General features: G+C 43.9%; 1 protein-coding gene across 4 annotated transcripts in view; it reads right to left on the bottom strand.

Moving 5' to 3' along the window:
- Positions 1-14,517, bottom strand: part of CCDC88C (coiled-coil domain containing 88C) — a 172,320-nt gene that overhangs the window by 88,633 nt on the left and 69,170 nt on the right. For all 4 annotated transcript variants that reach the window (XR_003757430.1, XM_029058882.1, XM_029058881.1 and 1 more), the window contains exon 4: positions 5,827-5,896. Coding sequence is in view for 3 of the 4 variants with exons in the window: in XM_029058882.1 (XP_028914715.1) it covers positions 5,827-5,896 (70 nt within the window). In the remaining variant the exon portion in view is untranslated. The remainder of the gene's footprint in view (positions 1-5,826; positions 5,897-14,517) is intronic.

Consider the following 14,517-nt stretch of genomic DNA (forward strand, 5'->3'; position numbering starts at 1 on the left):
TCTTCTTGAATCCCACCTGGCCTCCATGCCTTTCATCCACTGCCCACAGTGGCAGTGCCCAAGCACATTCTCTCCAGCATGGGCCACTCACTGGTCCAGAAAGAAAAAAGTAATGATTCCACTATTTTCTGTCCTGTCGTATCTCCCAGATATGCTATTATGTTAATTATTTGTATTGTCCCATTTTAATTTGTTTATTAAAAAAAATCTCTAGAGTAGGGTGATACTCTCTCCAGCCCCACAGGACATATTCTATATATTCTATACTCTATTTCCCCATCTATAATCTATTTTTAATGTCTGTCGATCCCTTAGACCCTAAGCTCCCTGAAGGCAGGGATTGTCTCTACCCACTCTGTTGCACTGTACTTTCCGGAGCACCAAGTACAGTGCTCTTCACACAGGAAACGCTCAATAAATACCATTGATCGATTGATAGTTGGGCATTTCCAGGCTCCTCCATTATATTTTAAACTTCTCAAGGCGGGGGTAACCAAGATAACCAGGGAGAATGGGAAAAGCATTTCAGTCCAAAAAAAACAAACCCTAACAGGGGACATAACTGAAGCTTACAAAACCATGAAACATACTACAGATATACTGCAATATACTATCATTGTTCACCAAATCCCACAACTCCAGGATGAGGTACACCCATGGAAAGCTTGAGGGTCGCAGACAACTTTCAGAAAAGGAAACGCTTTTTCACATTGCAAGTTGCAAACAAATGCAATTAAAAGGGAAGCAACATAGCCTACAAGAAAGATCACAGGACTGGGAGTCAGGAAGATTCTATCCCTGGCTTAGCCACTTGGGTATGCACTCTTGAGCAAGTCACTATCTTTGCCTCAGTTTTCTCAACTGCAAAATGAGGCTTGGTCCATCTTAAATGTATCTTAATCTGCTTTAACTCTGCTGTCTCCTCTACCTGGCTATCCTTATTAAAACCAATGTCTATTGCCCATGCCAGCTGATTCAGATTTTTAACCCCTTTCTCAAATCCCAGTCCCTGATCCCCCCATCTCTTCTCCCCAGTGACCTTGTCTTGAACATCACAGCGATGAAATTTAAAGCATCAGGCATCTCTTCAGTCCCTTCCTCCTCCTACCCCTTTTTGATTCTCCCATCTTTCCCAGCAGTATCTCAAAAGATCCCCCACCTCCTCTCAAAATCGACCCCTTCCACCTGTGCTTCCAAAGTGCTCAGTACAGTGCTCTGCACACAATAAGAGCACAATAAATACGATTGAATGAACTCCATCCCTTCGTACCTTTTCAAAACACTTGCCTCCGCTTTCTTTCCTCCTTGATGTTGATCTTCATCCATTTGCTTTTCAATGGCTCCTTCCAAACATGCTCAGGTAATCTCTATCCTGAAAAACCCTCATTTGACCCCACAGCTCCCTCCAGTTACCACCCATCTCCTTCCTACCATTTCTCTTTAAACTCAAGTTGTCTTCATTGACTGATTCCACTTCCTCTCCTTGAGCCATCTCTAATCTAGCTTCCATCACCTTCACTCCACTGAAACTGTCCTCTAAGATCACCAGTTACCTCCTTCTTGACAAATTCAACAGCATCTACTCCATCCTAAACTTCCTAGACCTCTCAGCTGCCTTCAATGTGGTGGACCACCTGCAATTGCTGGAAACATTATCCAACTTTAGCTTCACTGACAATGTTTCCTCCTGGTTCTCCCATCTCTCTAACCCCTACTCCTCAGTCTCTTTTGCAGGCTCCTCCTCTGCCTCCCACTCCCAAACCTCATGAGTCCCTCAAGGCTCAGTTCTGGGCCCTCTTCTATCCTCCATCTACACCTACTCTCTTGGAGAACTCATTCGATCCCACAGCTTCAATTACCACCTCTTTGTGGATGATTTCCAAATGTAACTCTCTAGCCCTGACCTCTCTGCTCTCTCAGATTTCTTCCTCCCTTTAGGGTTTCTCTACTAGGATGTACCACCTTCACTTAAAACGTAACATATACAAAACAGAACTCATCTTCCCACCCAAACCCAGCCTTCCCTCTGTCTTTCCTATCAATGAAGACAACACCATTATTGTTCCTGTCTCAGAAGCCCATCTCCCTTGACTCATCTATTTCACTTAATCCACATATTCAATCTGTCACCAAATCCTGTTGGTTCTAACTTGACGTCTCTAGAATCTGTCCTTTCCTCTCTATCCAAATTGCTTCCATGCTGATCCAAGCACATATATCCCATCTTGACTAGTGCATCAGCCTCTTCACTAACCTCCTTGCAACCCATCTCTCCCCTCTCCAGTTCATACTTCATTCTGCTGCCTGCATCGTTTATTATTATTGTTATATTCGTTAAGCACTTATATTGTCTTATAAATATAAATATTTTATTATAAATATATTGCTTATATTTGTTCTAAACTTTGGGGTAGATCAGGCTGGACACAGTCTGTGTTCCCCTGGGGCTCACAGTCTACCTAAGAAAAACAGGTATTAATCCTCACTTTACAGAATAAGAAATTGAGGTACAGAGAAATTGAGTGACTTGTTCAAGATCACAGAGCTATAAATTTACAGAGCCAGAAATTTGCAGAGCCAAGATTAGAACCTAGGTCATCTGTCTTCCAGGCCCATACTCTTTCTACTATGCCTTACTGTTTCTCAGCATTCAGGCCAAATCTCCTAAATCTTAAAAAATCTCCATTGGTTTCCCACCCACATCCACATCTAACAGAAGCTTCTTACTATCAGCTTTAAAGTACTCAATCAGATCTCCCCACTCCTACCTTCCCCAGTGATTTCCTACCGTAACCCAGCCCACACAATTTGCTTCTCAAACACCAACCTATTTACTATACCTTGATCTCATCTGTCTTGCTGCCAAACCCTTGGCCACGCCCTGCCTCTGGCCTGGAACTCTCTCCCCTTCCATATAAAACAACTCTTCCCACCTTCAAAGCCTTACTAAAATTACATCTCCTATAACAGGTCCTCCCTAAATCCTCATTTCTCCTGCTCCCTCTCCCTTCTGTGTCGCCTATACATTTGGATCTGCACTCTTTAAGCTCTTGATAGACAACCCATCCTCAGCCCCTTGGCACTTATGTAAATATCTGTAATTCATTTTGAATGCCTGTCTCCTGCTCTAGACTGTAAGCTCCTTGTGGACAGGGCATGTATCTATCAATTCTGTATTGTACTCTCCCACGTGCTTAGTACAGTGCTCTAAACACAGATATATATCACTGACTGATGATAAATTCTCCTTCCCACTTACCCTCTGAGTCCCATAAGGAACAGGGACTTTGATTTGATTGCAATATTTCTAACCCAGCGCTTAGTTCATAATAAGCACTTAAAAACCACAATTATTACTACTAATAACAGTTTATAATATTCATTCTATCAATTTTATTTAGTGAGCGCTTACTGTGTGCAGAGCACTGTACAAAGCACTTGGAATGTACAATTCAGCAACAGATAGAGACAATCCCTGCCCAACAATGGGCTCATAGTCTAAAAGGGAGAGACAGACAGCAAAACAAAACCAGTAGTCAGGCATCAATACCATCAAAATAGATAAATAGAATCATAGATATACACATCATTAATAAAAGAGAGTAATAAATAATATACACAAATATACACAAGTGCTGTGGGAAGGGGAAGAGGATAGAGCAGAGGCAGGGAGTAGGGGGAAGGAGGGGCAAAGGGAAGGGGAGGGGTTAGTCTGGAAAGGCCTCCTGGAGGAGGTGAGCTCTCAGTAGGGCCCAGAGGGGAAGAGAGTTAGTTTGGCGGATGTGAGGAGGGAGGGCATTTCAGGTCAGAGGTAGGATGTGGGCCAGGGGTCGACGGTGGGACTCGCAGGAACGAGGCACAGTAAGGAGGTTAGTGGCAGAGGAGTGGAGTGTGTGGGCTGGGCTGTAGGAGGAGAGAGAGGAGGTGAGGTAGGAGGGGGTAAGGTGATGGAGAGCTTTGAAGCCAAGTGTGAGGAATTTTGCTTCATGCGAAGGTTGATAGGCAACCACTGGAGGTTTTTGAGGAGGAGAGTGACATGCCCAGAGCGTTTCTGTAGAAAGATAATCCAGGCAGCAGAGTGAAGTACAGACTGAAGCGGGGAGAGACGGGAGGATCGGAGATCAGAGAGGAGATTGATGTGATAATCCAGTCGGGATATTATGAGAGATTGTACCAGCAAGGTAGCAGTTTGGATGGAGAGAAAAGGGCAGATCTTGGTGATGTTAATGCAGCAGGAGCCCTCTGCCTTTAGTTCCTAGAAGCAGCCAAGGGTTTTCATCTCAGGTTCTCTCTTTCACTCCATCCCCAAGCAGGATGCATAGATTTAACCCTGCTCTGGGGCCTGTACAGAAGCTGTTCTGTTCTCTCTCCCTGGCTGACCGGGAGCAAAGCTCAACAACATGGCCTAATGGAAACAGCATGGGACTGGGAGTCAGGGTTTGATTCCAGCTCTCCCACTTCCCTGCTGTGTGTGAGCTTAGGCTACTCACTTATCTGTGCCTCAGTTTTCTCATCTATGAAACAGGGATAAAATATCTGTTCTCCCAACCTCGCCAAGTATGATCCTCAAGTGGGCCAGAGACAACGCCTGCTCTGATTATCTTGTATGTACTCAAGTGTTTAACACATAGAAAGCAAGCGCTTAATAAATACCACTGGTGTTATTTTTTCTACTTTCTAAGTGAGTCTGGGCCAGTGGTGCCCCATCCAATAAGGGGCAGCCCGGCTAACCCACATGCTGGGATCAGGGAAGAGGACAGCTGCTGCCATTGACAGATCCCTGATAAAACGCTCACGCCTTCCCCAGTGCAACCAAATCACAAATTCAAACTTGGTACTCTTTGAAAGATTCTACAAGTGAAACACCTCTGGGAAATCTTTAAAAGGACAGAGTCCCGGGGTCCATGATTTTGTCTTTCTCATGAGAGGACCAATACTGGAAGAAGTCCTAAAGTCTGTGGAACAAGAGGCCACCAAGCCACTTGTGCCAGCTTAGTCCCGTCCCGGCATAGAGGAAATCTGCTTCTGGAGCAACTTCTATTTGGCAGTCAGTCAGGTAGTCACCTCACTGAGCCCCAGACCACTGGGTGCAGGAAAGTTTAAACACAAGTCAAAACAGCATGGTTTAGTGAATAGAACACAGGCCTGAGAATTTGAAAATCATGGGATCCAATCTTGGCTCCACCACTTGTCTGCTGTATGACCTTGGGCAAGCCACTTAACTTCTCTGTGCTTGAGTTACCTCATCTGTAAAATGGGGATCGAGACTGTGAGCTCCATGTGGGATAGGAACTGTGTCTAACTCCATTACCTTCTAACCACCCCAGCGCTTAGGACAGTGCCTGGAACTCAGTAAGCACTTAACAGATACCGTTATTATTATTAGGGTAGGCCTGCTCCTCTGTATATTTTAAATTAGGCTCTTCAGTTCCAACAAAGAACATCACTACTGCATGAGTTAATTACCCCTTTCACTAAGTGAAGGGTGAACCTTCTCCCCACTGTCCACAGGACAGTTCTCTGCAAATAGTCATGAAGGAATTGCCTTTTTTTTTTTTTGGCTAGAAAGAGGCTTGCTACCCTTATGAAATCCTGGTGACTAGCCAACTTCCTCTGGCAGTGTTAATTTATCCTCTGAAGGAAAAAGGTGCTCTTGCCTCGAGATCCTCCGGAATAAACTCATCATTTCAAATCTGACCATCACAGATCACTTTCCCTGCACTGGCTGCAATCCAGAGCCTTGACGCCTGTCTGTAATCAGCTGCACAAAGCCCACGGGATTCCCTAGTTTGGGCTTTGAACAGAAAAAGAAAAGGGCACGCTTACCAGATAGAGGGTCTTTGCCAATCATCAATACGTTCGGTAAATTCATCACAATCAGCTGTTGGAGGACTTCCTAAAGAAAGAGGGATGGAAAACATGGGGTTAAGAACCAGAGACAGAAATTCTCTACCCTGGTTATAATCCAGCACTCTACACTCCACAAACAGTTATGCGCGAGACAAATAAATTGTTGGATTCAAGCATCTCTGAATTATTTAATTTTATACTTTGCCCGGAGTTAATTTCTCCTTGTCAGGATGATGGGATGGGGGAAATTAGCAGCCTCATGGGGCTTTCTGTCAAGGCTTACTGAGAAAAATTAAGCATCGGGGGCAGGCACGTGTTCTTTCTGCCAGGCCTGATGGTTTATGAACCACTCCAGCCCCTGGGCATGTCGCTCCTGGTCTTGCTCACATATACACTCTCCCTATCATAGCATTCATACGCATCTTAGGAATTTACCAAAATGTCAACCTTAGGTTAAAGGAGAACTTGGATCTAAGGCCATTAGGCCTTCAGTATTTGCCCCACCCTCAATCCTGCAGTGCTTATTTACATACCTATACATTATAGATTATAAATGATTTATATTGTCTATCTCCCCCTCTAGATCGTAAGCTCATTGTGGGCAGGGAACGTGCCTACCTATATGACCTAGTGAACGGAGCATGGGCCTGGGAGTCAGAAGAATCTAAGTCTTAATCCCAGCTCTGCCACTTCACTGTTTGCAACTTTGGGCAAGTCACACAATTTCTCTTTGTGCCTATTACGTCATATGTAAAATGGGGATTAAGACTGTAAGGTCCAAGTGGGACTGCATCCAACTTGATAACCTTGTATCTGCCCCAGTGCTTAGACCAGTTCTTGGCATATAGTAAGTGCTTAACAAATACCATCATCATTATTATTATTATTATTACTACACTTCTAAGCACTTAGTACAGTGCTCTGCCCACAGTAAGTGCTCAAAAGCACTGACTGAGAATTTGGGGACCTCCCTGCCCCAGATGTGAAGTCTGGGTGAGTTGCAGTGGTCACTGGCTTTGGCCCACAATGTGCCAATGATATATGCTGTTGGAAAGGCTGACTACTGGGCTCTGCCACATTGTACCTCTAGACTCTAAGCTCTGTTGTGTGGTAATCTCCCAGGTATTTAGAACACTGCTCAGCATGTTGTACTCTCCCCTGGGTTTAGTTAAATACAGTGCTCAACACAGAGTAAGTGCTCAGTAAATACCTCTGATTGACTGATTCTCCCAAGGAAAGCTACAAGGGTAGCTCTTCGGATAGCCGCCCCCGCTCCCCCCCCACCCCTGCCCCACATCCCCGAGCCACCAGACCATCACAGGATGAGTTTGGGGGGGAAGTGTTGAAGGTTGAAAAGGGGAGGGGCTGCTGAACAGCACACAGTGTCCACTCTAATTATCTTGGATCAACCCCACTGTACAGGTCTTGGCACATAATGAGCCCTTAATGATGAAGATGACTTAACATATCTGGTCAATCTGCGGGGAACTGTTGATCCGCTCTCCAGGATTCTCCAAGTCAGTGCAAGCTCCTCATGGGCACTTCTTTATTTTGACCTTCCCAAATGCCCAGTACAGTGTTTTACATAAAGCAGGCACTCAATAAAGGCTATTACTAATTCCAGAGTCTTCCCAGGGGTGTAGGCCCAGGGAGTCCATTCCACTTCAGTCTCCCCAGGGAGCCCTAGTCCAACCCCAGGAGGTTTGACCAGGCCCAAGAGTATTATTATTATTCATAATAATAATAATATTTGCTAAGCATTTACTATATGCTGGGGCTACATACGGAATGTCCATTTTACAAATGAGGAAGCGAAGGCCCTGAGAAGTTAAGTGATTTACCCATGGTCACACACAGCAGGCAGTTGGCAGAGCTGGGATTAGAACCCAGGTCCTCTAACTCCAAGGTCTGCATTCTCCACTAAACCATGCTGCTTCTCCAAAGATCTGGAAGCTCTCAGTTGAGTGGGTGTGGTTTTTTTAATGGCATTTGTTAAGTGCTTACTAAGTGCCAAGCACTGTACTAAGTGGTGCAATAGATACAAGCTAATCAGGTGGACACAGTCCATGTCCCATGTGGGGCTCACAGTCTTAGTCGCCATTTTACAGATGAGGGAACTGAGACACAGAAAAGTGATTTACTCAAAGGTCACCCAGCAGATATGTGGCAGAGCTGGCAATAGAACCCCCGACTCCAAGGCCCGTGCTCTTTCCACTAGGCCACACTGTTTCCCCCAGAATTGAGACCCATGGATCCTTGTTACCCCCAAAAGGCTGGTGATTCTGGTTCCCACATTTTTCAGAATAAAAATCACCAGACTAGGTTTGCTTTCCCAGGGGTCAATGGTGATAAAAACAATATTACTCCTTTGGTGACCTTCAAGGACCAGTCCAAAGTGCACAGCTCAAGACATCCCACTCCAAGACCCTGTACTTCTCTAATGGACAATTAAATCTGAAGAAGGAGCTGGAATAGTTTAGCCAAGTTCTTGGCTAAATCTAAACCACCAAGAACTAGCCAACTGACAGCCAAACCCTTTAAAAGAAGTCTGAATCATAAAAGGGAACATCAAAAATGAGTTTTTCCGTACGGAAACCTTCCCACAAGAAATTAGTTTTACTGCCTTCTCTCCTCTTAGCTCCCCACTCCCCAAAGCACTTCCCTAAGCACACAGATTTGCTCATTAATGGTTTTACAAGAACACTACTTCCTTCTGGGAGTGAATATGGAGCTTGTGACACAGAGGTAGGGGTCAGGGCAAGGCAAAGTGGTATGAATCATTCTGTGTAGTTTTGCAAATCTCTCTGCACAACTCTGCCCATGTCTGCCTGAGCCTAATCAATAATTATAATTTTGGCATTTAAGCACTTATTTTTTTTTTACCAAGTACTGTAATAAGTGCTGGAATAGAAACAAGATAATCAGCTCAGACACAAAAGCAGTATAGCCTAGTGGATAAAGCACAGGCCTGGGACCCAGAGGATCTAGGTTCTAATCCTAGCTCTGCCATTTGCCTGCTGTGTAAAATTGGAAAAGTCACTTAACTTCTCTGTGCCTCAGTTTCTTTAAGTGCAAAATGGGGGTTCAAAACCTTTTCTCCTTCCTACTTAGACTTTGTGCCCCATGTGGAACTGGGACTATCCAACCTGATTAGCTTATATTTATCCCAGCACTTAAAATAGTGCTCGACCCATAGCTTAACAAATACCATAAAAAATATGAAGGAAAACAGCCACTCAATCTCCATGTTACACGTGAGGATACTGTGGAACAGAGAAGACTGCACAGCAGACAAATAATAGGGCCAGGACTTGGGTAAATCACTGAGGTTCTCCAGTCTTAGATTTTCATATAGGCAAAGACCCCCATGATGGGCATTACATTATTATTGTTTGTTATGCCACCTGGGCTTGGTGCCAATATGTGACTAAGACTTGGTTGCTCAGGACATCTTCAAGGACCACGTGCATGGACAGCAGACCATACCCTCTTAAGAGGCCTTGTCTGGATATGACGAGCACCTCCAAATCAGGAAACCTTTGACACCTGAAGTGACTGCTTTGTGTGGTTAAGGCATTGCCCACAAAACATGCATCATCTACAATACAATCAGGAAGCCCAAAGACTATCTGTAACTAGTGATGCCTGCGGGGAGCAGGTGCGTATATGAATCAAGCCGTTTGCTGTTTATCTGCTCTGAAATCCAATTTTTCAAAACCATTTGACAGAAACCTATTTCCTTTTCTACTCAACTTCTCTGAAAACCATCCCAGAAAAAAAAAGGGAAAAATCCTGCGGTCCCACAAACCGCATCTCCTAGGCCCTGGGGCAGATCTGACCTCTGAATGGCCCCCAAATACAAAGACCACCTCCAAGGAAAGATATCTGTGATGCAGATCTTGAAGGCAATGAAGCCTATTTTTTTTTTCTTATTTGGTAGTTTGTTGTGGTCACTGGACGTAGACAGGGCTGTATGGGAGAAACATTTTTCAGATTTTTAAAGGCCCAATTTCTTCCCCCCATCTGTCTATGTCAAGCCAAACTCCTAGGCAAACTTGAACTTATGAGTAGAAGAAGGTGCACACCTTGGGTGCTTGTACTAATTCTAAGCTCTGACCTTTTCCTAAAGTGTTTAGCAAGGAAGCCTCTTAGACATTCAACTTTGATATTTGGCATTTGCCATGGGCACTAAGTACCCACTCCCATAATCAGATTTAGGAGCCATACTCCAGGAGCTTCCAAAATAGTTATTATTGCCATTTTTTTATTGTTAGGGCAAAATAAAAACTTTGCTGATGTAACCAGGCCCAGAACAAGATAGAACATAAAACCCCAACTTCTCCACAGTTCCATTTTCTGGGTGATGCTTGAGTTTTAACATGGTCTAGTAAATAAGCACAAAACACCATCCCACAAACAAGATTTTACCAGACTCCTCTGGACATCAGGAATAGGGAGGTAAAAAAATTAATGAAATTGGTATTCTTCACTATTGCCTGACAAAGTATTACTTACCCTTATTATTACTTCCTAGGGGTTGGAAGTGTACTTGATATTCTGATTAGTGTCTGTCTCCCCCTCTAGACTGTAAGTTGTTGTGCACAGAGAATGTGTCTGTTTATCGCTATAGTGCACTTTCCCAAGCACTTAGAACAGTGCTCTGTACGCAGTAAGTGCTCAATAAATACGACTGACTGATTTTCCAAAAGAACAGTGATGAGGTACATTTTAAGAAAGGATTAACTGAGCCTGCCACAGGCTCCTGTACATAAGCAAGGGAGACAAGTCTGTGGCAATGTGTCAAGGATGCTGAAGAGGACTGGAAAGTATTTACTCCCATAACTGCAACCTAAAATCTTTTTTGCTAATTAAAAACAGGGAAGGGGCTTTTATGCAGTAAATTAAGTTTAGCAATGACAGAGAAGCAGGATAGAAAAAAAATGGAGGAAAGAATAGGGTAAGGAAGAGAAAGGTAAAAGGGCACTTGATTGTCCTCTCCCAAGTTCTGAATACACTAGGCACTTAATGATTTGTGGTAACACCCTTTTCATTACTCCATCCTACCCCCTCCCACTCCCTCCAATCTCTTGCCCCTAAGGACGTGGTCACGTAATTTGAGAAAATTGAAAATATCAGGTGTTATCTCCCTAAAATCTCCCCTGCTACTCTCCAGTCCCTCCCTCTTCCTGCCCCTTCAACTCTCCCAGATTTCCCAGCAGTATCTCAAGAGGATATCTCCTGCCTTCTCTCAAAATCAATCCCCTCCATCTGCACATTCAACCCCATCCCTTTGTGCCTTATCAAAACACTTGCCCCCTCCTTTCCTCCCTGACCACTATCTTGAACAGTTCACTCTCCAATGGCTTCTTCCTCACTGGTTTCAGACATGCCCATGTCTGCCCTATCCTAAAAGAAAACCTCCCTTGACCCCATGGTTCCCTCCAGTTATCATCCCAGTTCCCTCCTACAATTCCTTTCCAAACTCCTTGAGCGAGCTCTCTACGCCCGCTGTCTCAGGTTCCTCTCCTCTGATTCTGTCCTTTACCTCCTCATATCTGGTTTTCACACCTTTCACTCCACCAACACTGCCCTCTTAAAAGTCAACAATGATCTCCTTCTTGCCAAATCCAATGGCTTCTATTCCATCTTAATCCTCCTTACTCTCTTGGCTGCCTTCAACACTGTCAGCCATCACTTCTCCTGGAAATATTATCTAATTCTATTTCACTTACACCGTCCTCTCCTGATTCTCCTCCTATCTGTCTGGCTGCTCATTCTCAGTCTCTCTCAGGCTCCTCCTTTGCCACCCAATCTCAAACTCTGGAGTGTCTCAGGGTTCAGTTCTGGATCCCCTTCAATTCTCCATCTACCCCTACTCCCTTGGAGAATTCATTCACTCTCTGTTGCCGATTTGTACATTCCAAGTGCTTAGTACAGTGCTCTGCACATAGTAAGCACTCAATAAATACTATTGAACTCCCATGGCTTCATCTATCACCACTATGCGGATGATTCCCAAATCTGTATCTTCAGCCCTGATCTCTCTCCCTTTCTGCAGGCTCACATTTCCTCCTGCCTTCAAGACATCTATACTTGAATGCCCCACTGTCACCTCAAACTTGACATGCCTAAACAGGACTCCTTATCTTCCCAGCCAAACCCTGTCCAACCACTGATTTTACCATCACTGAAATCAGAACCACCATCCTTCCTGTCTCACAAGCCTAAAACCTTGGCATCATCCTTGACTTCTCTCTCTTATTCAACCCACACATTAAATCTGTCACTATATTCTGTCAGTTCAACCTGCACAATATTGCCAAAATCCACCCTTTCCTCTCCAAACTATCATATTGTGGATTACCATGAATTTATCTTATCCTGCCTTGACTACTGTATCAGACTTTTTGCTGACCTCCTGCCTCTTGTCTCTTCCCACTCCAGTCCATAATTCACTCAGCTGCTTAGATCATTTTTCTACAAAAAACATTCAGTCCATGTTTCCCTACTCCCCAAGAACCTTCAGTGCTTGCCCATCCATAGGAACTCCTTACCATAAGCTTTAAAGCACTCAATCACCTTGCCCCCTTTTATCTCACCTCACTATTCTCCTACTACAACCCGGCCCACACACTTGGCTCCTCTAATGACAACTTACTCACTGTACCTCAATCTCATCTATTTCGTCGCCAAGCTCTCGCCCACGTCCTGCCTCTACCCTGGAATGCCCTCCCTTTTCATAACCAACAGACAACCACTTTCCCCACCTTCAGTTTTATGGAAGTCACGACTCCTCCAACAGGTCTTCCCTAAACTCTCATTTTCGCTTCACCCACTCTCATGTCACTCTGATTTGCTCCCTTTATTCACCCCTCCTTCAACCCCAAAACACTTATGTTCATATCTGTAACATTTATTTATATTGCCTTCTCTTCCTATCATGGAGCATGCACTTTTCAATAAAGAAAGCTTTGTAGCTCACACTAGTATCCTGGGTTTCCTAACCATTCCTTTCTCCCTATCCTTGGTGTGTGCCTTTTTTTTTTTTTTTAAAGTATTTCCTCCTCAAAACTCAGTGGGATGGAGAGATTATGTGGTAGAGGCAAGTATGTATGCAAATGAATTCAAATATAAGGTACAGCATGACAACGCCCAGCTCCACCTCGTTCCCCAAACCGAAAAAAAAAAAAAAGAGCTATCAGATTTCAAGTTCCATCTAACCACACCAGGAGTTGGCCAGTTTTCAATCAATCATATTTTTTGAGCATTTACTGTGTGAAAAGCATTGTACTAAGATCTTAGAGTAAAATATAAGGGAGTTGGCAGATGTGTTACTGCCCAGAAGGAACTTGCAATCTAGAGGTAAGAGGTAAAAAGACACTCAATTTACACCCAGCAGTTTTGACTGTGCTCACGCTTCAGTGACACAGAAGAAAAACTGAATTTAATCATCCTAAACCTTTCTTCTCTCAAACTGGAATGGGAGTCCCTTTCAAGGAAGCAATGGGACCAGCACAAGTTCCTAGAGAAGATTTAGTTCAATTTGCCTAAATTGAACTTGATGTGGTTTTTAAACACTACTTTCACGTTTCATCTCCTTTCTGTCCACAGTTTAACCTCTTGAGAGCATGGGCCAGATTCTGGCGCTTGGACTGCTTAACAGACAACTGCTGTTAAGGGCTTACTACTGACACACAACTCTTATTCTGCATGAGGAATCAAATCAAACTCGCCATTGCAGTGAACCAGTCCTTGGGGCGACCATTTGCTGAATCACAATCCAAATGTGATTTTACACCCACTATTCAGAGCATGTGCTAAACAAAAGGTGCATTTTGCTCTTGTTCCCACACAGGTGCGACCCAAATGAAATTCAAAAGTCCCCAAACTCAACAATTCTCCATTACTAATCAGACCCACAGCTCATAGTACCATTTGGCAGTCACTTCAATGGAAATATCACACATCTCTAAAATGGGTAAATAAACCCATCCAGCACCATGAACTTTTAGCCAAAAATGGAATTAGAGAAATCCTGAAGCATACAAAATGGTTCTTATCTTTTGTCTGAGTGTCAGCCAGATCTCTTGCTATTAAACTCATGAGAAACAAAAGGCACTGGATCTCCCGCCCCACTTCCACATCTCCCCCTATAACACACATTCCGTCTACGATTCAAATTATCTAATCTGTCATTCAATGTTACTTGAGTGCTTACTGTGCGCAGGACACTGTAGAACAGTGCTTGGCACATAGTAAGCGCTTAACAAATACTAACATTATTATTAAGTGCTTGATAGAGTGCAGTACAACAGATTCAGTACCCACAATTTCCTGTCTACCAGGAGCTTACAGCTTAGAAGGCAAGGGTTGTTAAAATAAATTACAGATATGTACAAGTGCTGTGGGGCTAGGTTTGGGGTGATTTTCAAGAGCTTAAAGGGTACAAATCCATGTGTATAGGCAACACAGAAGGTAGAGGGAGTAAGGGAAATGAAGGCTGATTGCTAAGCCAGAAAACTAACCACGACCTTTCTGCCCCTTCTTCCCTTATCAGTGTTGCCCTCAAATTTAAGGACAGATAGTGTGAATGAATCCAATTCTCTTGCCAAAAAAAAAAGTCTGTTATGCCACAAGATCAGACACTGCCACTGGCAAAGCTAATCA

Source organism: Ornithorhynchus anatinus, chromosome 1, assembly GCF_004115215.2.
Source record: "Ornithorhynchus anatinus isolate Pmale09 chromosome 1, mOrnAna1.pri.v4, whole genome shotgun sequence".
NCBI lineage: Eukaryota > Metazoa > Chordata > Mammalia > Monotremata > Ornithorhynchidae > Ornithorhynchus > Ornithorhynchus anatinus.